This window comes from Nothobranchius furzeri, chromosome 3 (assembly GCF_043380555.1).
Source record: "Nothobranchius furzeri strain GRZ-AD chromosome 3, NfurGRZ-RIMD1, whole genome shotgun sequence".
In the NCBI taxonomy this organism is placed as follows: domain Eukaryota; kingdom Metazoa; phylum Chordata; class Actinopteri; order Cyprinodontiformes; family Nothobranchiidae; genus Nothobranchius; species Nothobranchius furzeri.
The window spans coordinates 68,613,946-68,639,805 of NC_091743.1; the positions used below are offsets into that span (position 1 = coordinate 68,613,946).

Sequence of the window (25,860 nt, forward strand, 5' to 3'; positions counted from 1 at the left end):
CGATGAAACTCGAAAATAGAACAAGAAAACGTGTTTACACCACTAGCGGTAGCTCCTCCTTTTGTGTTTCTTATTTAATGTAGACGCGATGACCTCATCAGCGCTAGACCCCTGCTTTTAGCCCACACAGTTTTTATGTGAAAGGGGAAATGAACATTAGGTTGGTCTAAAACAAACTGCACATTTAATTTTTGATCACATATGAAAAATGTTTATGAAGGGGTAATGCCATAGAGGCAGGGAATGCAAATATTAGAACTAGAATTCAGTAATAATAATAATAATAATAATAATAATAATTTCTCATTTCCCGGCATCATGAACCAGCTATGAAGTAATCACTTTTAATTTTAGGCTGTTTAAGCATGATGCTGGGAAATGAATCAGGTTCTTATTACAGTCAAACAGAGCTGAAGGGTGAGAAGGCCTCATCACCACTTTATGGGACAGCAGTAGCTCAGGAGGTAGAGTGGGTTGTCCAGTTTTTGGAAGGTTGCAGGTTTGATCCCGGCTCCAACCAGAGAATGCTGCCTTTCCTGTCTTTGCATCTTTGGTCACCTTTGTTGGTACTCTGATGTATCTAAAACCTGTTTGTCCTGGAGCAGGTTAGATGTTTAGTTGTAGTTTCCATGGTGACATAAAAGACGCGAACCATCATCTTGATACTGAAAATGTCCAACAGAACGTTGATTAAGATCATTGTTTGACATTTAGAAGCTGCAGAAAACTGACTTGACACTTGATTAAATGTGTGCTATCTGGGGACAGGATGGTGTGAGGACCCATGATTGATAAACCTTTACACATCAGCATTTGAACTTTTGTTTCTGTAGCCTAAATAACAACAACTATCTTTACTGTGCACAAGTTGAGACCTTGTCAGATGTGTGAAGAACAAAAGGAACTAAGAAGAAGAAGCAACGTTGTCTTTGACCGGAAGGCAGAAACGAGAATCCACTTTTTCATGACAGAACAGCCGTGTTCAGGTTCGTGACAAAGGCGGAGCTTGTTGTAGACGTGTTGTGGTTTGAGATTGTGACTCTTTCAGGTGCTCATGTGGTAAAGTACTTCAGCAGAAACTTCTGGTTCACATGTGAGGTCGGAGACTCTGAAAGTTTCAGTACAGTTAGAGTCTTCACGATGGCTGGACATATGTTTATTTGTATCCTCACATGTAAGTACATTCCAACATCAGTTACTTATGTTTTCAAAAACTACATGAATAATATTTTAGCAAATCATTTTAATTTAGCGACTTCTCCCTGGTTCTGTTGTTTATTATGACATGAGATTGAAAGAAAACTGGAGACAATTTCATTCTACATTTGATTCTGACCTTTAAATGACTTAAATAAATGTTCTTATGATTTTGTGTCACTTTTCTTAAAGTTACAACTGTTTTTATTTTAACGGCATATTTCTAACAGGTTCTTTCATACAGATCCAAGTAACACAAGCAAAAGGTCAGTCCATTGTTAGTTTTATCCATCAGATCTGGTTGTGCTGCCAGTTTATGATTTTTTTTTTTACATTTGCTGTTAAAGTAATGGATCAGTTTAAGTTTCATAGTGACAATCTTTCAAACTCACATCTGACCCGTTTCTGTTTTCATGTCCAGCTCTTCTTCAGGCTAAACTGACAGAGAATCAATCACTGATCAAACCAACAGATTCAGTCTCTCTCAGCTGCCGGGCTCCGTCTGCTGTTTCTGTGCATCAGTGTTATTTCTATGTGAACAGAAAAACTCCAAGGCCCTGTTCCTGTGTGAAGACCTTTACAGGAACTGAGCTGCTGTTAATGTCACAGAAAACTTCCCCTGCTGTGATTGAAGTCAAATGTTTCTACACGGTGCTTAATGGAGCTGTAAATGCTCCGTCTCCACACAGTGATCCGTCCTACATCACCATCAGTAAGTGACAGTTATTAACCACTACAGCAGACACCATTAAATCCTTTCACACTAATTATTTTTTTAGGCCAAAAACCACAAATAAGTGTTGATGCTGATACATATTTCATCTTCATCTGCTCCCTGCCTGGATTTGTGGACCCTCATACATCATGTAATCTGTACTTTGGAGAAGCAAAACTTCCAGCCCAAACAAAACCCATCAGGGGTAAAAAGAACAAGCCCCATCAGTGGTTCTGCCAGTTTTTTATCCATGAAGAAGATGTCTTGAGTCATCTACAATTAGCTCAACAGAAGGATGCCAGCTGTGATTACAGTGACGGGAAATCTTTCTCTCCTCGTAGTGATCCATACAACTTGACTGGTGAGTCAGAGAACATGAATGCACCAAACACTGTTCATTTTCCACTCTATTAGATTTTTACACAACTAGACTGGTCTAAATAGTTCTGATTGCTGCTAGAACTCAAACGTAACAATAAAAGATTGTGACTTGGCCATGAGAAGCCAGATCAGAGATTGTGTGTTCACCCATTGGTCAGTTAACAAGAAAATGGGACTCATCTGAAGGGTCCAACCCCATGCACGGGTTAAGAGTTCTCTTGGTGGGTTGCCAGTTCAAACCTAGGCTCATCCAGTCATTGTCTCCTTGAGCAAGACATTTCAGCCTCCATGCCTGCTGGTGGTCAGAGGGATTGGTGGCACCTGGTTAAACAAGTCTTGTCTTCATCAGTGCACCCCAGGACAGCTGTGGCTACATTGTAGCTCATCACCATCAGTGTGTGAATGGATGAATGATACACTGTACTGTAAAGAGCTTTGTAGTCTTCTAACTCAGAAAGGTGATTTAAAAAAAACGTTATTTAATGTTGTTATAACTCATTCTTCAAAGCAATAATAAAAATACACATTGTACATTTACCTGTAATGAGACAGAGTTAGCTGATAGCTGGACCATAATCTCAGCTCCCAACACCTGAGTGACTTTAACAGCAGGTATCAGATTTATTATTGTGTTAGTCAGATAACATTAAACCCTTTTTGACTGGAAAAAATGCACTTATGACCCAAATGTTAAAATCCTTTTATTAACAGAGTTTAACAGATTAAAGATGAGTCTCGCATCAGCTTCAACCACAGGTACAAAATATTTAAACATCTATTTAGAATATTCTGGATATCTCAAAATGACCTTTTTCATTTTGTAGGCCAGGCTGTCAAGGAGCCTCACCACTTTAATGCAGTTTATGAAATGTGTTTGTGTGTAGAGTATCTCTCACTAGTGTCGTGGTAGAGTGGGGCTTACACTTTCTTTTAACATGACTACAGATGTTCAAACACCAGACAAGCATCAGTCTGAAGCAAAGACAACCTCTTCTGGAAAGACCATGGGAAATGTGACACCGGGACATGATAACATAGGTAGGAATGTTCAGGGTAAATGTGTCACGATCTGCCCCTTCCCTCTTGACTGTGTCTCTATCCTGCCCCGATTAGTCCAGATTGTTTTCACCTGTCCCTTGTTAACCTGCCCATGTGTTCCCAATCAGCCTCGTATATTTATACCACATGTTTTGCTCCTGTTCCTTCGTCAGATCATTGTTGTTTGTTGTCACCGTTGTGTTTGTTCCTGCCGTTCCCGTTCTGTGATTAAATTCGTTTTTACGTTCTCCGTGCCTGCTCTTCTGCCTCCGGAACCCACCACCACACATGGTCCACCATCTCCAGCCACACATCGCGACAAAATGAATGTTTATGCACAACTGAAAAAACGTTTTGATTATTTTGGCACTAAGGAATTTAGATTGGAGTTTATGAGAAGGAAATTTATTTTAAATTATAATATGTACAGTTTGTGCAGAATGCTGCTGTGAGGTTTCTGAGAAGCATGAGCAGACGTAGTCACATTAAACCAGTTTTGGCACATTTGCACTGGCTGCCCATGACCTTCAGGGTCTGTTTTAAAATCTTGCTCTTATTCTGTAAGGCCTGGCACCCTCAGACCTACTCACACCCTATTTGCCAGCACAATCTCTGACGTCTGCCAACCGCTTGCTGCTGTGCACCTCCAAAATGAAAGATAAAGCAAGGGGAGCCGGCTTTTGTGCACGCTGCACCTGTCCTTTGTAATACCCTCCCCATCTCCATACGGTGTCAGTCTCTGTCTTCAAGTCAAGACTGAAGACCCATTTCTATGGCTTTTGGCTTATGACTGTATTGTTTTTTTGAAGGCTATTTTTTACTATTTATTGTGTGATTTGATTGCTGTTTTTATCTGCTTTTACTGTTTCATTAGTATTTTTTATTCTCTGTTCCATGTTGGGAGGCGCTTTGATAAGCTCCCATGCTGTTTTTAAATGTGCTGTATGAATAAACCGGCATGGTATGGTATACTGTTGGAATAGCATGACTTTGAAGAAGCCGGACTCTTCAATAGGATGTTCTGAACATAAAGAAAATCACTTGTATTGATTATTTATGGTAAAAATTTTGTATGAAATGAAGAATAATCTTTGGCAAAATGCCTACAGTCATGTGTCAGATGTTGGATGTACCCCTCTGAGTATGATGTAATTTTCTGTTTATCTTTGACTATCAGTTACTGTCCACTCCACTGTTGCTTTGATCTCTACTCAGACTAAAACAAGGACTTCATACAGAAATCCAGGTGAGTCGTCAGATTGAGATGAATAGTGAAAATCTCGTTTTATTCTAGTCATTACGGTAATGCTAATAAAAGAACATTCTGTTGCACATGTGAGGTTTTCTGCACATATGCAAATGTTTTAGGTAAAAATTGTTACAACTCACACTTCTGGGGTGATGAAGCACAGACATCATATGCAGTGACACCTCATGGACTGGTGCTGCATATTGGAGCTGCCGTAGTGGCCAGCCGCCATGTTGGATGGGTCTCCATTCACCCTCAGTGCATTTATTTCATCTAGGGAAGGTGCTTACCCAACTAAAAAACACCTTTTTATTATGCTTTTTCACAAAGTCAGACACATGGTATGGCATGATAATTAAAATATAATTGTAATTAAACAAAACAAACGAATATAAAATAAATTTCCATATAAAATCCCAACAGGTAGACTAGAAAAGTCAATAGTAATCCCACATGATCTGTTTTCAATAGTACACTGGTTGTTGCAACCATAGGTTGCACAAAAAACGGGCATATTTTCTCACTCTGCTTTGACTCCAGTTGGGCTTGGAGAGTAAGGAAACCCACCCAATATGACGGCGATGCAGTTACGCTCTCTAGCGTCCAATTGGACCTCTGTGTATTCATGTCTATGATGTTAAGCCTGCCCTGTGACTGAAGGGTTGCAGGTTTTCGTCTCAGTAAGTCTGTTGCAGTTGTAACCTTGGGCAAGACACTTCACCCTCACGCCTGCTGGTGGTGGTCGGAATGACTGGTATGGAAACCTCACTTCTGTCAGTGTGCCCCAGAGTGTGTTAAATATGGAATGCAAAACTCTGAACACGCTGCCTGTTTTATCTAACAAAAATACACTTATGACCCTAAAGATGAAATCCATCTTTTAAAGCAGAGTTTAACAGGTTCTTATATTTTTGGTGTTTTAACAGAGCATATTTTGGTGTTTTGTAGGTCAGACTGTTGCAGCTGTAACCACAGCACAACTAACATCTGGTAAAGTATCCATCAGTTTATGAACTTTGTTTTTTTTTTTCTGAGTGTGGGTTATTTCACTAGTGCCATAAATGGTAAACGGCCTTTATTTGTGTAGCGCCTTCTTCTACAACCCCCCCGAGGCGCTTAACAACACAGTCATTCACCCATTCACACACACAGTCACACGCTACTCCATGGTAAAGTTCTTATACTTTTCTTACATGAATATGCAGATGTTCAAGAAGCAGAGATGCACACATCTGCAGCAAAGGCAACATCTGCTGGAAAAAACACTGAAAATGTGGCACCAAGAGACAACAACACAGATAGGAGTGTAGTACCTGAGAGGAATAAGAAATAGGATAAATAACTGCTCACCTAATTTTGAAGTTGAAGAATCCTTCAACAGGATGCTCAGAACAAAAGGAAAATCAGCCACCTTATTATTTTATGATTTTATGATGAAAGAATTATCTTTTGTAAAATGTTTTTGTCTTTGAATTTCATTTCTGCAAACTATGAACTATTTTAGATAAAAAATGGTCACCTCAGAAACATCCATTGTATTCTAATCCTGAGTCTCTTCATATTAATCCTCTTTCACTGAAGGCCTTTTTGAAATGTTCTTCATTATTTTTGCACATATTGCGTTTACTTGAATTTCAGTGAATTAAATACACAAGTGTCTTTTTGCTAAATTAAATGTTGTTTGTTATATAAACAGGAAGACTGAGATGGGCATTGCTAGTGGGCGTGTCTGGTGCTGGACTGACTGTAGGCATTATAGTATTTGTGCTGGCTTGTGTCAGCGCCAAACGATCATCTGGTGAGAATTACACCCATGTCAACAATACTAAATAATTTCTAAGAGCAAAACTTACAACATCTCAGCTATTTCACTAAATTGTGCACAAACGTGTTTTATTTCACTTTGAGCTTGATGTGATAGCACTGTTCAGGAAATTTTATTTTGAAGGAATTGTACATTTGCCTTGATTATTGTGTTAAATTTGCAGCAGAAGGCCCATGAGTTTCAATATTATTGTGTTGTAAACCTGCATCAAAACCTAATAGAATTTTGTAATTGCAGAACTGTAGACAAACTAGTGTTTCTAAAGAAAATCAATCAGTTAACCAGGTAATTTGGTGTTCTAAAACTCAGTTTCTTTCTTTTTTTAGACAAAAATGTTCAAAGCAGGTGAGATCATTTATTTATTAGTACAATTAAATCTCCATAATGAACATTTATACAGTGAGGATAAAGTTAATTCATGTTGCCCAAATAAAACAAACCCCAGAGAATAAAGCAATGGTGGTAATATTTTTATTTCTGATTTATTTTTATTTTTACTTTTTTTTTGCTTTTTCTTTTTCTTTTCCTGATGTTTGTTTATTCCTCTACAGAAATCAAACCAACTTCACAGGTAATGTTTAAATCCAGAAACAATCACTATAAGTCACGTAAAGTTATTTTTAGTTCTGATTCATTGATCTTCCTGTTATCTTTTGTTTTAGCTGAACTGACGTGCACGGTAAGTGTTGACAAAGCAAACAAAAAAAATTCTAATTAAAGTTTCTCATAACAAATATTCCTGTGCTCACATTTCTCTTCACATCTTCATGCTTTTTTTCAAGACATCTGCATGTGAGACTGGAGTTCACAGCATGATCGAGTACATACCTGCGACTGACTCTACAGGTAACTTAATTTATTCCTCAAACCTGAACAGAATCTGTTAAAACGATACCAGAAAACATGCCTGAAAGAAACATAACAAAACGTCACTGAGTAGAATATGGTTTACCACATTTATTGAGAAAGTTTCGGTGACGGTGCTCTTTTTCAAGATTAATATATTTATCCAAACAAATTAACTTGTTGGAGTCTGAAAGGGGTAGAATGCCTCAGCGTGAAGGAGTTTAAGTGTCTCGGGGTCTTGTTCACAGGTGAGGGAAAGATGGAGCATGAGATTGGCGCTGCGTCTGCAGTAACGCGAGTATTGTACCGATCTGTCGTAGTGAAGAGAGAGCTGAGCTGGAAGGCGAAGCTCTCGATTTACCATTCCATCTACGTTCCTACCTTCACATGTGGTCACGAGTTTTGGGTAGTGACCGAAAGAACAGATACGAGCGGCCGAAGTGAGTTATCTCTGCAGGGTGTCTGGGCTCTCCCTTAGAGATAGGGTGAGAAGCTTGGTCATCCGGGAGGTGCTTGTAGTAGACCTGCTGCTCCTCCACATGAAGAAGAGGAAGTTGAGGTGGCTTGGGCATGCCTTCTGGATGCCTCCCTGATGAGGTTTTCCAGGCATTTCCAACCAGGAGGAGACCTAAAGGAAAACCCAGGACACGCTGGAGGTACTTTGTCTCTCAGCTGGCCGGGTAAACCTTAGGATTCCCCCAGAGGAGCTGGCCCAAGTGGCTGGGGAGAGGGAAGTCTGGGCCTCTCTGCTTAGGCTGCTGCCCCTGCGACCTGACTCCAGATAAGCAGAAGAAAATTGATGAATGGATTCAACTAGTTCACATTTTGTGCAACAAGTGACCAATTAAATGCAAAACATTAATCAATGGGACATCTTTTATATTTGCAAGAATTTTATTCAATAGCAACATTTTTTAAATTCTTGACAAGAGTGATATTAGTTTTTGGTTTCTTTTCTTTCAGGTTCTGATAATCTTCACCAGATAGAGCTGCAAAACGATGAAGTAGGTGCTGCACAAAATAGAACAAAACAGAAATAAATATATATAAAGTTAGAAATTAATAGTTGTACATTTCTGTTTCACTGAAAACACTAAAACATGAGCATAGATATGATTACCACTGCAGGTCGTTAACTCACCCACTGTGCAAAGACCTAGTTTGGACGTCCTACAGATGTGGTCTGACAGATTCAATATAGACATGATCTGCACATTCATGCGATGTTGACTATTTGCAGTGCAGTGCATCTCCACCACAAGATGCTCATGTATGCTAACATCACTCTAAACACTCATGCAGCTCAGATTCTAACAGGTCCTTAAGGTCAGATGCACAATTTGAGATCATAAATAGAAAAACATTCACCAAAACATCATATATGTGACAATAATCATCATTATCCACACAATCCTTTGACTTTTACCCACCTGAAGACAAAAACAAGAGTTATTACAGCCAAAGCCTGCTCTAAATCCAGTGTTATTGACTTTACAGCATTGAACTGGTCTCATTCTTACTGTTTTACATTTCTAGGCTGACGTGTACCACATGTACTGCATCATCTCTGAGCTGCCACCTCCATCGACTAACATGGCTTACAGCTTCTTGCAGACTCACTGAGACACTGATTGTTTCACAGAGAAGAAAATAGGCAGCAGAAAGATGAATGCATTTGCATTTGTGTTAATGAATAAAAATACTATTATGAGTTATAAAAAGCTGTAAATGTTTGCAGCATTTGTTCATGTCTCAGATTGATTTAATGATGATTCTGTTTATGTCAGACTGTATCTTACCCTACCATATTTATTTGTAGAGCGCATTTAAAACCAGCATGTCAGCTGACCAAAGTGCACAAAAGAGGGCGACGTACTAGCAGACACAAAACAGTAAATCTAAAATGCTAAAAAGAGCCCTCACAACCAAAGAATATAAAACAAACTCCATCCGTCCATCCATCTATCCATTTTCATCCACTTATCCGGAGTCGGGTTGCGGGGGCAGTAGCCATAAGTCGAGAGGCCCAGACTTCCGTCTCCCTCACCACTTGAACCAGCTCCTCCAGGGAAATCCCAAGACATTACCTGGCCAGGTGAGAGACATAGTCCCTCCAACATTTCCTGGGTTTACCTTTAGGCCTCCTCCCGGTTGGACGTGCCTGGAAAACCTTATCAGGGAGGCATCCTGACCAGATGCCTGAGCCACCTCAACTGGCTCGAATCTACTCGGAGCCCCTCCCGGATGACTGAGCTTCACACCCTATCTCTAAGGGAGAGCCCAGCCACCCTGCGGAGAAAACTAATTTTGTCCGCTTGTATCTGTGATCTCGTTCTTTCGGTCACTACCCAAAGCTCATGACCATAGGTGAGAGTAGGAACGTAGATCAACTGATAAATCGAGTGCTTCGCCTTCTGACTCAGCTCTCTCTTCACCACATCAGACCGGTACAACGCCCGCATCACTGCAGCACCAATCCGCGTGAACAAGATCCTGAGATACTTAAACTCCTCCACTTGGGGCAGGACCTCATCCCTGAGAAGACATTCTACCCTTTTCCGAATAAATCAATCATTTGTTAACTCGTTAATCATTAATGTAGAGCATTCAACATTATTGTTGAATGCTGAGTGGGATGAAGGATTATAAAGCTAAACATGAAAACATAAAACAATCTAATTTGCTGAATTCTGAGTTAACCTTGAACCGAGCGGTTGTAAATCTAGTAAAAAGTGATATAAGGATAAAGGCCTCAGCATGCAAAAACAGATGGAGACAACTCTCTACTATTGGACTATGTAAACATAATTATGAAAGCTTTATTGGTAAAACACTTTCATACAGAGCACTGAACAGAAAAGACATCTCAGATCAAATAAGCCAGTATGTAAACGACCAACGTGAGGATGTCTGAAACAACTACAACTCATCCTAATTTAACACATTGCTTCAGTTTTTATTGGAAGAATAATTGAGATTTGTGTGAAAACAAGCAGCCTGCAGAGTGAAAGTTCAGTAATGAAGCAGTGTGTGATCACTGATCACATTTTTTATGGAACTGGGAAAGATGGAGCTTTCCGATGAAATGAAATCAGAAACAACAGGTTTAACACAAGCGCTCTTAACATATTTGTTGAGAAAACAAAATGTATTCACCATCAAAAGCAGACCGAAGAAACCTACGAGCATTAACATTTTCTGTCTCACCAAAGCATCCTGGGCTATTGAGATCATTAATTAAACTCCCTTTTGTGACTTTAAATGCTGAATTTGTCTGAATGAACTAAAACCTGCAGCGTGTTTGCTGCAGCTGCAGACAATCAGCAGAGAACCAAACCAAAGGTTTTAAGACCTCTGGTTTATCGCACCCTGTGTGTGCTAGATCCCTGTCGATGTGCTAGATGTGTGTTGCCATGGAAACGTGTATGGAGATTATTCTTTTCAAAGATAAAAGTTGTTTTTCCTGATAGTGAATCAGTGTTGGATGTGTGAGAGAAATATATCCAAAGCAGAATTTAAAATAATGCTTTTTCCACAAGATAAGGAGGATGCTTTCATAACTTGGTTTTTATACGCAATTAATCTGTTGACAGAAAACCCACAGTGTTGGATTGCGGGATCATTTTTTATTGTGATAATCTTATATGTATATTTTCCTGGTGCAGATTTGCTTCCTGTCAAGGTGAAGAGGAAAACCGTCTCCAGCATCAATCAGAGAAAACAACATTTTTAAACTAGTTTAATGACTGAGTGATTTGATCAGGATCTTAACGTTATATTTAAGCTTTACTGTTTAAATAAATAGTTATAGGCTGAGGGTTTAAACAAAGTTTGATTTTCTAATTAAAACATATATATATATATATCATTCATACCCGAAATGAACTTTTTAAATGTAAAAATCCAAAATTCCACTCTTGTTTTTTATACACATTAAATTGACACCACTACAATTTCAAATTTAATTTTGCAGTAACTTATTGGAGGATTAATGGCTGAGAATTGATGCAGCAATATTCATATAAAAACAAAAATCTGAGAAACCCTGCTCCAATTTTATTTTGAACAACTGCAGAGTAAGAAAATAATAAAACTACAAGATCAGTTGATTTAACAATAAAATAAAATAAAATCTAACTTTAGTCTTTTTGTGGCTTTGGTGGCGCTGCATTCCCACATGACGGATCAGGAGGATGATGTAGGTCAAAGGTTCGTGTGACTCCAGCTCAGAAACCTACAAGCTGCTTTTGCGCATGGTCAGTGTCAGCCCCCCACCCCCTCCCCTCCCCGCCCCTCAGCACCATCACCCACCAGCAGCATCCATCTCTCCGGATGCGACGTGAACAGCCGCCCGGTCCAGCTCCAGGTGAGTCCCCGCCGTCAGCCTCCAGCCTCTCCATCCTTTGCTCCCGGTGTCTCCCGCTCATCTACCGCGTAGCGACGTAGGCCTATATAATTTACATATTTTTTTATGTTCGGAGTGGATGCTCGCAGGCTGAAAACCCAGCCCCGCGTTTCTCTCCGGTGAATTTCCTCCGGAAGACAACCGTCCGTTGATTCTGTCCCTCCCTCCGCTCTCAGTCCGTGAGACGTGCCGCCTGGTCGGGGTGATTAAGCAGGTGTAAGTTGTCAGCTCGTGCTATTATCTATTACACGCTCGCGCTCACACGCAGGTCCAGATTTTTGGCCGTTTGGCGCATCACAAGGTCACGGTGATGGTGACGGCCGCACATGCAGGCTGGAAGGCAATTTGCTCATGGGCACTCGGGCTCCCAGTGCCCCCTCCCCCCTGCTTGATAAATAGGAGGTATGTCCGTGGGCCAGTTTTCCCAGCTTCCCAGAGAATAACCGGCTGCTCGTTTTTATATTTATGTTTTTATATTCCTAAAATATAAATCTAAATATGATTAAGGGCAGCTTTTGGGTGTGGATCAGTTTTGTGTAAAGGTGTCAAAGGGGTGTTATCCATCTGTTTTATTAATTCTCTATCCTGATCCAACAGACTCTGAGGTCTTAACCAGGTCAGATAGTGGGTCAAATGCTTTTGCAAAAGCCCAGAAGTCCCTGAATATCCTGAGTTGACCTGTTGCGCAGTCCTGAATGACTCTCAGCTAATTTTAGTTTAAAATATTTTTAGTTGTTGTATTTTCTAAAGTCAATGGGATTTTTTTTTAAACTGTCCTGTTTTTAAGCAGATTTTCTGCATCAATGATCCATTTAGATCAGCGTGATGCTTGGGGATCTCTCTCATCATCAGAGCTTAACTTGTCATTTATCATCACAGGAAGTGACAACACTAGGGCGGTGAGTGGAACAAAACATGGAATTAAGTAACAACCAAGGTGAGACACCTGTGACTCGTGTAAGTCATCCTCGTTGCAGAAAAATCTGCAACTGCACAAAGCGTCTTTTATAAATGTATTTATATTAGATTGAATTTGTTTTGCTTTTGTCTTTTTGATGGTATCCTCTGAAAACTTATTCAAATGCATTTACTCACTTACTTTTCAGATATGATGGGGATTATTTTTGATTAATTAATAAAGTTTTGAGTGTATGCATTTCACCTACTGTAAATTTTAGTTGTGGAAATAATTATAAATGAATTAGATGCTGTCTGAAGCAGAACAGGCAATCCTGGTCCCTGGGTGTCAATATCCAGCACATTTTTGTATTTTCCCTGTTCCAACACATCTGATTTTATTCAGTAGGACGTAATTAACAGGCTTCTGCAGCACTTGATAACTTGGTTAACAGGTGAATCAACCATTCATTCAGGTATGTTGGAGCTAAGACATGCTGGATAGCGGCACTCCGGGACTAGGATTGCCTACCCCTGACAACACTAATGTTTCTTCCAGTCAAATTACCATAAAGAAAACAAAATCTATAATGTGCACGTAACTTTTACATGGACAAGCACCATCATACATTGGTGATCTTCTCAGTCCCTACACCCCCAGTAGGTCCCTGAGGTCCAGTGATCAAAGGCTACTGGTTGTGCAGCACCAGGCTAAAGACCAAAGGTGACAGATCACTTGCTGCTGTGGCCCCCAGACTCTGGAACCCTCTCCCTCTGAGCCTGATATCAGGGACTCAGTGGTCTCCTTTAAAAAGTTGCTGAAGACTGCTTCAGGCTTTTGCATGATCTTCATCACAACCCTCTCCTTATTCTGTTCTTATTCCACCTTTTGTGGGATCCATTCATTTCCCTCTTTCCTTTTCATTTTTGCTCTCCCTTTTCTTACATTTGTTGTTCTTTTCTCCTTTTAAACATATTTTAATAATTTTTAAAATCTTTTTATATTTAAATTTTTTGTTCATTTTGTGAAGCACCTCATGATTTTTATCTTGAGAGGCGCTATATAAAAGATGGTCTTCTTCTTCTCTTCTTTAAATCATCATGTTAGGGGGACCAAACAGATCAAAGATCTGTTGAAGACATGAGCGCTCGCCGATGGAGTCGTCTCTGAACGCAGTAGAGCTCCATGAGCTGAGAGGAGGTAGGAGAGGCCTGTCCCCGACGCCGGCCTCGGCACCCTGGACCGGCCGAGGCTTCGAGAATCCCTCCTACCAGCAGGACGTGGAGCTGGACCACCAGCAGGAAGAGCAGCAGAGATCGGCCGTGTCACCAAACTGTCAGCCCTCAACGTCAAACAACAGCAAAGTGAGTGTGGTTTCGTCAATTGGACCAGTTAGACACATGTCATGGTGGGGTATTCATGTCTTCATAGCTTCAGCACAGAGGAATTTGGTTTGGGGGCATCGTATCCTTTTGCAGATAAGAACAGAATTGTGCTCAGATAGTCCTTAAGACAGTGCAAATTTTTCCAATACCTGTGTTGCGTCTCCAGACTCCATTTTTACCCAACTAGATGTTCTCACCAGGATGGAAAAAAAATCACATACAATTCACATGTTAGAGCTAATTTCAGAATTATTTCTGTCAAATCAACCTCGGCTGAAATCATTAGATGTGGCGTTCCTCGGGGTTGTATCTTTGGTCCTCGTTGATTGGATTCAGAATCTTTATAGAAATGTTCCTTCTACTGTAAGAGTTTAATCTCCCAGTAACATCTGTAGAAATGTTACTATCAGTACTGTTCAGCTGATTGGCATCTACTTATTAAAATATGCCTGAAATAATCATGTTTTGTCCATCCCACTCAATCAGCTGTTTACAACTTTAATTTAGTCTTTTCTTAAACAAATGAAAACTGGACCGTGAATCTGAAACAGCTCACAATGACTGCACCACTGTCAGAGCCAAATCCTAAGTATGAGCTTATTTTTAGGATCTGAAGTCAGACAAAGACAGGATAATCAAGGCAGAGCTGACTGGAGTTACCAAGCTGCCAAAGCTCTGAATTACAGCCCAAAAGGAAGAAAACCAGGCGTGTTGAGAATTTTATTTTTTAATTATTGACTGATGTAGATATTAATTGCTTTGTGTCTTTTTGCATTTCTATGTTTTATCATCATTATTTTTAGTCTATCCCAACCTTTTTTTTCAGCAACCTGTTTCTCCTCAGTCTTATGATGAGGAGGGAGGAGGAGCAGGGGGAGGGGCAGGGCAGGAGGACGGCCAGGACTTTACAACATTCAGCCCGGCTGACGACCACTCTGCGGACTACGGCTTCATCCTGGCGCTGGTGTTCCTTGTGAGTGGGATCGTTCTGGTGGTCATCGCCTACACCATCCCCAGGGAGGCTAAAGTGGACCCGGACTCTGTGTCTGCACGTCAGATGGAGAAGCTGGAGATGTACTATGCTCAACTGGGCTCCCACCTGGATAAGTGCATCATCGCCGGGCTGGGTCTGCTGACCTTGGGAGGAATGTTCCTGTCTGTGCTGCTCATGGTGTCCATCTGCCAGGGCGAGATGTACCGGCGCAGGGCAGCATTCGTTCGACCCAAGAGGACTTATGGCTCCATCAACTTGAGGTTGAAGCAACTGGCCACCGGGGAAGCTGGAGGAGGTGACGGTGGAGATGGAGGTGAGGAGTTTTTGGTAGAACGTGCTGAGATGCACAATAACACACATCCAGAGTCAAGCCACGACTCCAAATCAGAACCAGGACCAAGCAGACAACTTCCTGCTGCTTCTACTTCAGCTGCTACTTGTGGAGTTTAACTCTACAACAACTCCTTCTGCAGATGTGCTACTACCTTCAGTGAGCGCCCAGTTGGATTATGGGAGTCCACAGGTGCAGGTCCTCTGTGTGTGCCAACAGCAGAGGCACACCGTAAGCACTCAGCTGTCAAATGGAGCGATCCAGCTTCATCCTAGTTGTGATGAACTCGATCCAAGCTTAAGGGAAATTTATTCTAACCAATCATGATGGATGTTTGACCTTAAAACAGAGGGCTTGAGCTAAGAGAAGAAGAGAGAGGTAAGCCTTTGGTGATGAGGATAAGAGCACATAAATGCATATTGAAGTTTGAATCATTAGCTCCTGATAATTTTGTCACAAAAAAGCACATAATTAAAAAAAACAGCACTGCTGAAAGTTGATGCTCAACCTCAGAAGCATCTGAAACATCGATCACAAGGTTCATCCTAATGCACACATTTAACTGTGAATAACCACCAATCTACAACCCTTAGACAGGAAACACAGCGTAATTATTCAACTAAGCTTTTTGGAATGAATGTGGCTCGATTTCATGTAAGTCAACAGCAGCAACTTTGTTTTAAGGCAGCATTTATGGCAACAAAAGAGAATTAGTAAACAAGAAATAACCTAAATGCTCTGAAACCTTAATGGAACAAACTAAACCAGTTTGGATCTGCATTGAGCAACATTTGTGACTCAGTTTTAGCTAATTCTGTGGCTTCTTAAATCCTGTAAAGTTTAGTTTCACTCAGAGGCCTTAATGTAATATTTTATTTGATTAAGATTTAAGTTGAAATGTTTAATTTATACTGGCTTTTTTTATTATTATCTCTCTTTTAACTTCACTATATTTTTGCTTTTTGTCGTGAAGAGACTAATGAGAGCTTTTCTCTGCAGGAGCAACACGTTTTTCCCAGATGATTAGCATGGGTTAGTGGTGAGGGTTAGCATGTTTCAGTTAATTATCAGTCAGATGTAAATTATTAGCACAAACATCACAAATACATTTTAAATGCTAAAAGCTGCGATTCAGAGCCAAACAACTGAATTTCTAGCTTTTTTATAATGAATTAAAAACATTTCTTTTGGTTTCCTGTTTTTTAGCAGACAATGTTGCTCAAAAATGATTGATCTTTAATTGTTGCTTAATGCAGTTTTACATTAGGCCAGTTCCAGTAAAATAAAAGTAAACTCAAACATTTTATCTATGTGGCGTCTAAATCCTGACAACGTGGTATTTACAGAGATGTGTGATTGAAGAGTACCGCAATCTGAGAAATTTGTCCCAAAAAGTCGTGTTTTTCTCTTTTCTTGCCATTTTTCTTTGCTAGTAGTTCAGAGCCTTAACTAAAATGATTTTAATGCAATTAATGTTGCTGTTTTTTAAATAAAAACCATCACAGAATGACTGGAAGTAAACATTCTCCATGAGCCACATCTTCCTCTTGGAGTCCAGGACCTTGGAAAATGTCCTGAGTGGAGATGTTGTAATCAGTGGTGGAGGAAATATTTACACACATAATTATTAAGAAGTCAAGTAAATAAATATGAGAACAAGCAAAATAGTTTTTTTTAATAATTTAGTTAATGCATTTATGTGTTTATAAGATTCTTATTACACTCTTGTAGGTTGATTTGGACAAAAGTTTCTTTGTTGTGAAAATCATGAAGAAATATTACTGTCTACAGTTTTTTAATCCCTGCAAATTTCAAATATAGTTTGGATTATTCTCACATCCTTATGGTGTTTTTTCTTTAGCAACCAATTGTGCAAACTGTCCATCAATAGCAAAAGCAACAAATTCTCATGTTTGAGAAGCATTTGGTCTAAAATATTAGTCATTTCAACTTTATTGTTTAAAAATAAATAACATACCTCAGATGTCAGATGAATGTTGTGCAAGAAGCACTTTCCTTTGAATTGAGCTGAAATTCAACAGGCAGCACAACATAGTGTCAGTCAAAAGTGAATTTAAATGCAGCATTTTAGTGAATGTAAAGAAATCCCACCACTGATTATAAAATAGATGTTTGACAAAGAGCTAAATAAGATGACACCTTAAGGTGATTTTTGGGTGCTTTGATGTCCAAACAAGGTTTATTTGGACTGAGAGCTGCATTTGAATGGAACAACCCTTAAATAACTCACCGCCTGCGTCTCTGTTTTCTATATAAACTAATGTTATTTATGTGATAATATGCTTTAATGAGTAATCACACTGTATATTGTGTATACACTAATAATATTATGCCTAAATATTCCAGTCTGTATATTGAGACAGTTAGCCGAGGGCCATGTAGCCACACACACACACACACACACACACACACACACACACACACACACACACACACACACACACACACACACACTCACACTCACACACAAACTAATCAGTTCGCAGCTTGGTAACTGTGCACCTATTTTTAAGTCCAACATGCAGCGATACACTCACTAATCTAAAGTATTTATGACACAAACATGGTTTTAACTAAAAGGTACAGACATGGGTGAGCAACAGGCTCAGAAACCAAAAACTACACAGGGATGCAAAACTGGACAAACCTCGTCTCAGCTGTGTAGCAACTGAACCGACACCAAAACCGGATCAAACAAACCGCTGTGAGAGGCAGAAGAGCAAAAAGTGAATGTTTTAAAAAAAGCAAATAAAACTCAAAGGAGGACAAGAGTTTGTTGATATTTGCTCTTAAAGATTCTCCAAACATTTAAAAATTTCTTAATCAAATCTAACTTCTAAAATAATAAATTTTTGTGTACAAATTAGGAAGTTTAACTTTTCCAGAACACGGCATCTGAATAATCTTTGCTGTATTTCGCATAAATTCTTTTATTTTAAAGATGTTAAAAACTCATTTAATCAGTACATTTGCAGTGGTCTCTAGGAATGAAGGCCTTGTAAGTCATTCTCTGGGGGAAAGGCACTCGTGCATCATTTTCAGGACTTAGAAGTCAGCCACATCACAGCTGATCTTCAGACGGCAGGATTTAAAGTCTTATTTCCTGATATTTGGACATCTCTCCTCTGATTGGATAACACCAACATGACTCTGATTGCTCTGCAACGTTGATGTTTTATCCCCACAAATAACACAAGCCTGGAGGAGTTCTGTGTGGTGGAGTTGGTAATGCTAAAAGTTAGCTTCTACTACCCGAGATGCTCTCTGCTGTTTCCTGTATGCTAAACCAACAACAGCCTTCCCCGGCCGTCGTGAGTCAGATGGGTGAGTCCATGAATGTTAAGTGACAGTGTGATGTAGATCTGTCAGGATTTTCTAATCCTAGAGTTTCACCGTCTGTTTTCTATCAGAAGCTAATGCAGGAGATACGTGTAGGAGACTATTTTCATTTTCAACCTGCATGAAAAACTCAGAGTGACCCATTATAATCAGAAATAATCATTAACGCTGGTTTTTCAGTGTTCCACACCTTTAAATCAAAGCCTACTGAAGACTGAGGGATAAGCTGAATCTACTGGGCGTTTAATTCTCTCTGCTACAGCAGGTTTGTCCAGACTCTTTTACTGTCAGATTAAATCCCTGCTACAGTTTGACTTTGCTGAAGTGTCACTGAGTAAGAAAAATTCAGATCTCTGGTTTAAAGGAGAAGATGGCACCTGTATGAGGAGGTTGTTAAAAATTATCGTCTTATTGATGGTCCTGACTCAACATGTCCTAGAGTGATCTAAAAGAAAGCAGATCATGCCTTTTGGGGCTTTTCTTAAAATGATCTTTTGATAGATGTTCACACATACGTGGGATTTATTCCCCTTCAACAAGGTTGGGTTGAGGCATTGATTGATGTGTGCATTCAGCAGGAGGTCAAGATTCAGGTAGTCGTGTCAGCGAGGTCGAGCAGAAGGACAAAGACAACGGAACTGGTGCAGAAGCTTTCTTTTGTCTTTGGGTGAGGCAGCAGGGCTGCTGGATGACGTGAGGTGATTCCTGATTCACAGCTACGAGGCGCGGCGCCTCCAGACGACTCATTTTAATGACACACTCGGATCGCGGTGCTCACCTCTCAGACAGAATAACCAGACTGACACGACTCCGTTTAAGGTTTTAACAAGCGTGAAGAAGCTGCCTGCTGCTGCAGCAGCCTGCAGGTCGTCATCAGTGACAGCAGGAACACAGCAGCTGAGAAGCCAAACAGCAAGGAAGGACGGTTTGGTGCTCAGACCTGGAAAAAAGGGGTCTTTTAGTTGATGGATAGATGCAGTCAGACTGAGGGAGAATTCTAAAGCTTCGTTTAGAGAGTCAGTGTTGAAATCACCGACTTTAACTGCCAATTACAGAAATCATCTCCATCTCTACATAAATCCTCCATAGTGTTGTTTTTGTGTAGAAAAACTGAGATTATGACATAATTATCAGCCTAGTGTGCAGTCATAAATCTGTAACAATGGAGGACCTTTCACTAAAAGTTTTGTGTCATAAAGAGGTTTAGAAAATGTGAGTTTAGATGGTCAAGGTAAAGAATTCCTTTTTTAAAGATGAATCTATGTTCTCACTGCTTGCTTATTAATACATTCAGTACTAGTTTAGTTCCTGTAAAAATGCAAAGAAGTAGTTTGAGTTTATAGTTTAAATGCTTTCTGCTCCATTTCTGAAGAGAGAAAATGTGCTACTGAACACAAAAGCAGATATTTACAATAACTTAGAGAAGAAGGCAGAACGAGGACGATGCAGCGTGGTTACATAAGAGCAAAACTGAGTTTGAATGAGAAAAAACAAACAAGAGCACCTTGTTCAAAGACAGAAGAGTAAATAATCTTCTTTCTGTCTGCAGCACGGTGACTCTGTTACCACTGAGAGAGACTATTTATATCAAGAACTTCTCAGATGTCACAGAAAGTCCTTGTGAGGACAGAAGAGAGAGACGATGCTTCAAAGTCTCCTCAAACCTTTGGTCTCTGAGCCTCTAAGGGAGTAAATGGATCTCTGTTATGATGAGATTAAAATGTTAGGGGTTTAATAAAGATGCCCTGAATTTAATCTAGTCGACCTGTTTATGTCTCGGCCATCATTGTGATCATCTATTAGTTTAATCAGTTGGTTTAAAAATAAACAAATCTCAACACGAGGATGAAAGTGTCTCTTTGAGACTTCTTATGAAATAACATCACAAATTAAATAAACCTTAACACTCACTGGCCACTTTAATAGGTACACCTTCCTAGTGCAGGGTTAGACATAGATCAACCAAGGTTCTGGAAGCCTTCCTCTGAGGTTCTGGTCCATTCTGGTATGACAGCATCAGCTCCATCCATGATTACAAGCTCCCATTCCACCAAATCCCAGAGATTCTGGGCTGGACTGAGATCTGGTGACTGTGGAAGCCGTTGCTGTCCAGTGAACTCATAGTCATGTTCTAGAAGCCATTTAGAGATTATCTGAGCTTTGTGACATAGTGCATGATCCTGCTGGAAGTAGCCATCGCAAGATGGGCCATGTGGTCATAAAGAGATGAACATGGTCAGAAACAATACCCAGGTAGGCTGTGGTGTTGAAACCAGGCTCAGGTGGTACTGAGGGGTTCAAAGTGGGATGAAAATAATACCATTGCAACAGCAGAAACCTGATGTGTTGATACAAGGCAGGAAGGATCCATGCTTTCTTGTTGGTGACACCTAATTCTGACTGACAGCTGATATCCAGTCTCATCAGACCAGGAAAGAATTTTCCAGTCTCTTCTGGTCCCGTTCTGGTGATCCTGTGTGAATTATAACCTCAGTTTCCTGTTCTTAGCTGATAGAAGAGACACCTGTGTGGTCTTCTGCCCGAGTCCATCTAGAGCAGCTGGTGTGGTTCTGCAGACCTTGGTAGGAACCAGTGGTTATTTGAGCTGCTGTCATTCTGTCATCTAGTCTGACCGTTCTCTATAAACCCTAGAAATGGTTGTTAGTTAGATTCCCAGTAGATTAGCAGACTGGCAACAACAATCATACCATGTTCAAAGTGACTCCAGTCATATCTATTCCTCATTCTGATGCTCGATTGGACCTTCAGCAGGCCGTCTAGATGACTAAAAGCTGCCATCTGATTGGCTGATTAGAGATTAATAAATTATCAAAAAGTTGTACCTAATAAAGTGGCAAGCAAGTGTTTGCTTTTTGGTGAATTAGCACTTTTAAAGTTATGTTGAACATAAACAAATATAACATTTTGTTTGTTTTAGATTTAAAAAATCATGCTACAAATGAGATCTAAGAAAATAATGTTTTACAGTGATTTAACTAATTCAATTACCTTCAAGTTTCAAAACTTGTATTGAAATATTAAATTGTTTCAGATTTTCTGTTTGAAAGTGTTCATATTTAAATTTTTACGGTTGAAATATCTGATAAAAATGTTCTTTCAGTAATTAGAACAGCTGCAGATTAGTTGCAGTTTCTGCAGCTGCTGCTGCAGATTAAATTTTTTTTCCGCTGCAGAAACCACTTCCACTGAGGTCAAAGGTGAACCAAACCACAGCTGCTTTGGATTCAGTGTGACGCTCAAGGACACTTCAGCAGGCCGTGGCTTTCTGACCCTGAATTTGGTTTCATTATTCTTTACCCTTCCCGCTGTGTCAGAGAAATCAATTTAAGGTCACATGGCAACAAGGAAACAAATAGTTTACAGCTGGGTTCACACAAGGAGCTTCTGGATGTTTTCTTTCACGTACCGGACCCAAACCTGCAGTCGTAGCACGCAGCGGTTACATTTTCCTCAGAGACTCTATGAATGTATGGATGGATGTGTTGCAGTAGGGAGCATCACAGCGTGGTCACACACACCATCACAGTACATCTGTCACATGATGCCAGTGCAGTCACCATGGAAACGCTTGTGTACACCTAAAGTCTTGTCTTTTTCTGTCCATGAAGGGTTTATGTAAATTAATTGAGATGAGAATTTTCACCAAGATGGGGTGGTTTATTTTAAACACATTCAGACATGAAAATCTGCTTGTTTAAAAGTAAAAACCTTTGATTTTTCTTTGAATTTCTTCTAAAAATGCTTCAGACTCAGTGGCTAAAGGTTTTCAGCCTTCAAAATAAAAGCATCAGTACATCAACAGGTGCCCTGAGATATCCTGTTTCATCACTGGAGGAATTAACAGGTTTAACATAAAAATATCAAACGTCATTTAAATGAAATCTCTACAAACTGTATAACATATTAGTCAGCCTTTCTACATAATCACGTGTCTGTTTAATAAAACATGTTTTGTTCTTGCAGTCACTTCATAATGTTAAAAATATATTTAGGAAAAAATACGACACAAACATTTTTAGTCAAATAATTAATAAGATGATAAAATAAAATGTCTACTATTTATTTCTAATTATTAGTATTTAAACAAGGATTTACTCTCTAGAAAACTATTTACAAATCATATTTCATTTTTCTGTTGAGGATATGTAACTAAGAAAAAGATCTTATATCAGTTTCAGAGCTAATTGTATAATCATATTTAAAATGTTTGTCTTTTGTTTTAAAGAGACCAACATTGTTTTATTTTTTATTATTTAACAGTAAAGGTCAGAGGTTATATCTTCAAATGTTCTTATTTTTAATCACTTGCCAAACTGATTCATATTTATTTAAATCACTACAGGAAGAGAGAAATGCAAAAACCTGTTGCTGGGCATTTATGTTGTTCGTTTTCTGGAAATTCTACAAAGTTTAATCATGTTTCTTTACAGAACTGAGGTGTAAACTCTTTTTCTGATTCATACAAGAATTCCCTCAATATTTAAGATATTTCATCACTTCTGCAACTCATCTTAAATGTTGGAGGAACATTTATTAAAGCTGTTTTTCTAAACAGCATTATTGGTTTAATTACAGATGTTAACACTGAATAAATGTCGGTCAGCTGTAAAGAAAAGCACAGTGAGATGTTTTATTGAAAAACGCTTGTAACATGAAACAACTTTACATTATTTTTTAAATCAACAAGTTGTGCTGATTATTTAAACCCACATATAAAAGATGCTGCTGTGTTGGTTTTCAGAACTGAATCTGCATGTAATCCGTGTGACGTTATGAAGGTCTGATGCCTTGTTGTTGTACAAATTGATGAGCTGTACTCTGTGTAGCCATGATGCTGATTTTTACATGCGATTCTGTTTATGTGATCAATAAAGTTTCTGTTTTGCTGTTTTTATCCAGCGTGTTGTACTTTTGGGTTTACTTTTCAGTTGGACTGAGACCAATTTTCAGCAGTTTAGTGGCAGAAAACATCCAATCTGACAGTTTGTATAGATAAATGTCCAAATGAAGAAAAATGCACAAATATCTGGACTTGAAATAAAACTAGTGTGAGGCGGGAATCACCAGAAACCTGTGATGAGATGAGAAATCAAACAGAACAGCAATCATGTGTTTGGGCATCATGATAAAAATAACCGGGTAATGAGAAATTTTGTCTAGTCCAAATTTGCTTTACAGATTTGTTTCCAGTTTGAACTATAGAAATTAATACGTAGACACCCCATTCGGCGTTGGAGAGTGTAACAGCGTCGCCGCCATATTGGGTGGATTCCTCACTCTCCAAACCCAACGGAGTCACTGCACAGTGAGCAACTATTGTTTTTATGTGCAGCCTACAAGTGCATCAACCTGCAGGTCTGCAGGTCTATTTACTTTTCTAGCTTACCTGTTGGAATTTTATATTTTCATTTATTTTATGTAATTATATTTATATTTTAAATATCATGTCATACCATATGTCTGATTTTGTGAAAAAAGCATAATAAAATGTGTTTTTAGTTGGGTAAGCATCTTCCTCAGTAGAAATAAATGCACTGAGGGTGAATGGAGACCCATCCAAGATGGCGGCCCGCTGCTACCCCAGCTCCACTAAGCAGCACCAGTCCACAGGGTGTCTATTTGAACAGCCTGTTTAAGGTCAAAGGTCAAACATTTAGAGCTGAATTCTGTTTTCCTTCAGTTACAGCATGTGGTCCAGGTGCTGAAGCAGAAAAGCAGCTCCAGACCATCACACTGCCACCTCCATGTATAACTCTTGATGTTTTTGTTTTACTCCAGATGAAATGGAACCTTGCAGAAAGTTCCAAGTCTTGTGTTTTGTTTGCTTCTGTTTTTAGCATTTTCTGTTGATTCATCATCGATGTGTTCAGGGATGAGCCAGAACTCTTGAGTCAGGATGACTCACAACTCGTGACTCATGTTTCTAGATAAAATCCTCGCTTCCCACGCAGGTACGATACAGGCTAGATTATTCTCTAGATCTAATTAAATTCTAATTCATTCCTAATAAATCTTAAGATCTAGGATCTACTTTACAAGTGCTCTGGAAGACATCCACAGTCCTGTGGAAGACATCCTGCCTTGTTCCAGTTCCAAAGAAAACTCGCCCATCAGTCAGTGATGACTACAGACTGGTTGCCCTGACATCCCACATCATGAAGGTCCTGGAGAGACTCCTGTTGGTCCACCTGAATAAGCAAACTAGAACATATCAGGACCCACTGCAGTTTGCTTATCGCCATGGAGTTGGAGTTGAAGATGCCATCATCCAGCTGCTTCAACCAACCCACTGTCATCTGGACAAAGCAGGCAGCACTGTCAGGGTCATGTTCTTTGATTTCTCCAGTGCATTTAACACAATCCAGCCTGATGTACTTTGCCAGAAACTCCAGAAGACACAGGTGGGGGCCTCAACTATCGCCTGGATTAAAGACTACCTGACAAACAGACCACAGTTTGTGAGGCTGAAGAACTGCACATCAAACCAGGCGATCAGTAACATTGGAGCACCACAGGGGACTGTACTCTCACCATTCCTTTTCACCCTGTACACCTCAGACTTCCAGTACAAATCAGAGACCTGTCATCTACAGGAATACTCAGATGACTCTGCAGTTGTCGGGTGTATCAGAGATGGACAGGAAGCTGAGTACAGAGAGCTGGTGGAGCACTTTGTGGCATGGTGTGGAAACAATCATCTGACCTTGAATGTGAACAAAACAAAGGAGATGATTTTAGACTTCAGAAGAAACAGGGTGGAGTCAAACACTGTTTCCATCATGGGAGAAGAAGTGGAGGTGGTTGAGGAATACAAATACCTTGGAGTTCACCTGGACAACAGACTGGACTGGAGAAAGAACAGCGAAGCCGTTTACAAGAAGGGACACAGCAGACTGCACTTCTTGAGGATGCTTGGGTCCTTCAGTGTCTGTAGCAAGATGCTGCAGATCTTCTACAAGTCTGTTGTTGAGAGTGTAATCTCTTCAGCCATCGTCTGTTGGGGTAGTAGAATCAGAAGCAGGGGCCTGAAAAGGCTCAACAGCCTAATAAAAAAGGCTGGTTCTGTTCTGGGGACGACTGTGGAACCACTGGAGGAGATAATGCAAAGAAGGATTCTCCAGAGAATCAAGAAAATTATGGACAACCCTGAGCATTCTCTTCACAAGACTGTCCGACAACGGAACAGTGTCTTCAGTCAGAGGCTTCTTCAGTTTC

General features: G+C 39.8%; 1 protein-coding gene across 1 annotated transcript; it reads left to right on the top strand.

Annotated features, from left to right (window-relative positions):
• The first annotated feature begins 388 nt into the window (after window positions 1-388).
• LOC129152797 (uncharacterized) lies at window positions 389-12,597 on the top strand. The gene is made up of 15 exons (XM_054731146.2): window positions 389-1,174; window positions 1,428-1,463; window positions 1,619-1,909; window positions 1,977-2,273; window positions 3,239-3,331; window positions 4,509-4,577; window positions 5,529-5,570; window positions 6,277-6,378; window positions 6,732-6,750; window positions 6,957-6,976; window positions 7,068-7,084; window positions 7,188-7,251; window positions 8,215-8,255; window positions 8,788-11,617; window positions 12,536-12,597. Exons 1-14 carry the CDS (start codon window positions 1,141-1,143, stop codon window positions 8,872-8,874), a joined length of 1,212 nt encoding a protein of 403 aa, XP_054587121.2. The 5' UTR covers window positions 389-1,140; the 3' UTR covers window positions 8,875-11,617; window positions 12,536-12,597.
• Window positions 12,598-25,860: the final 13,263 nt, after the last annotated feature.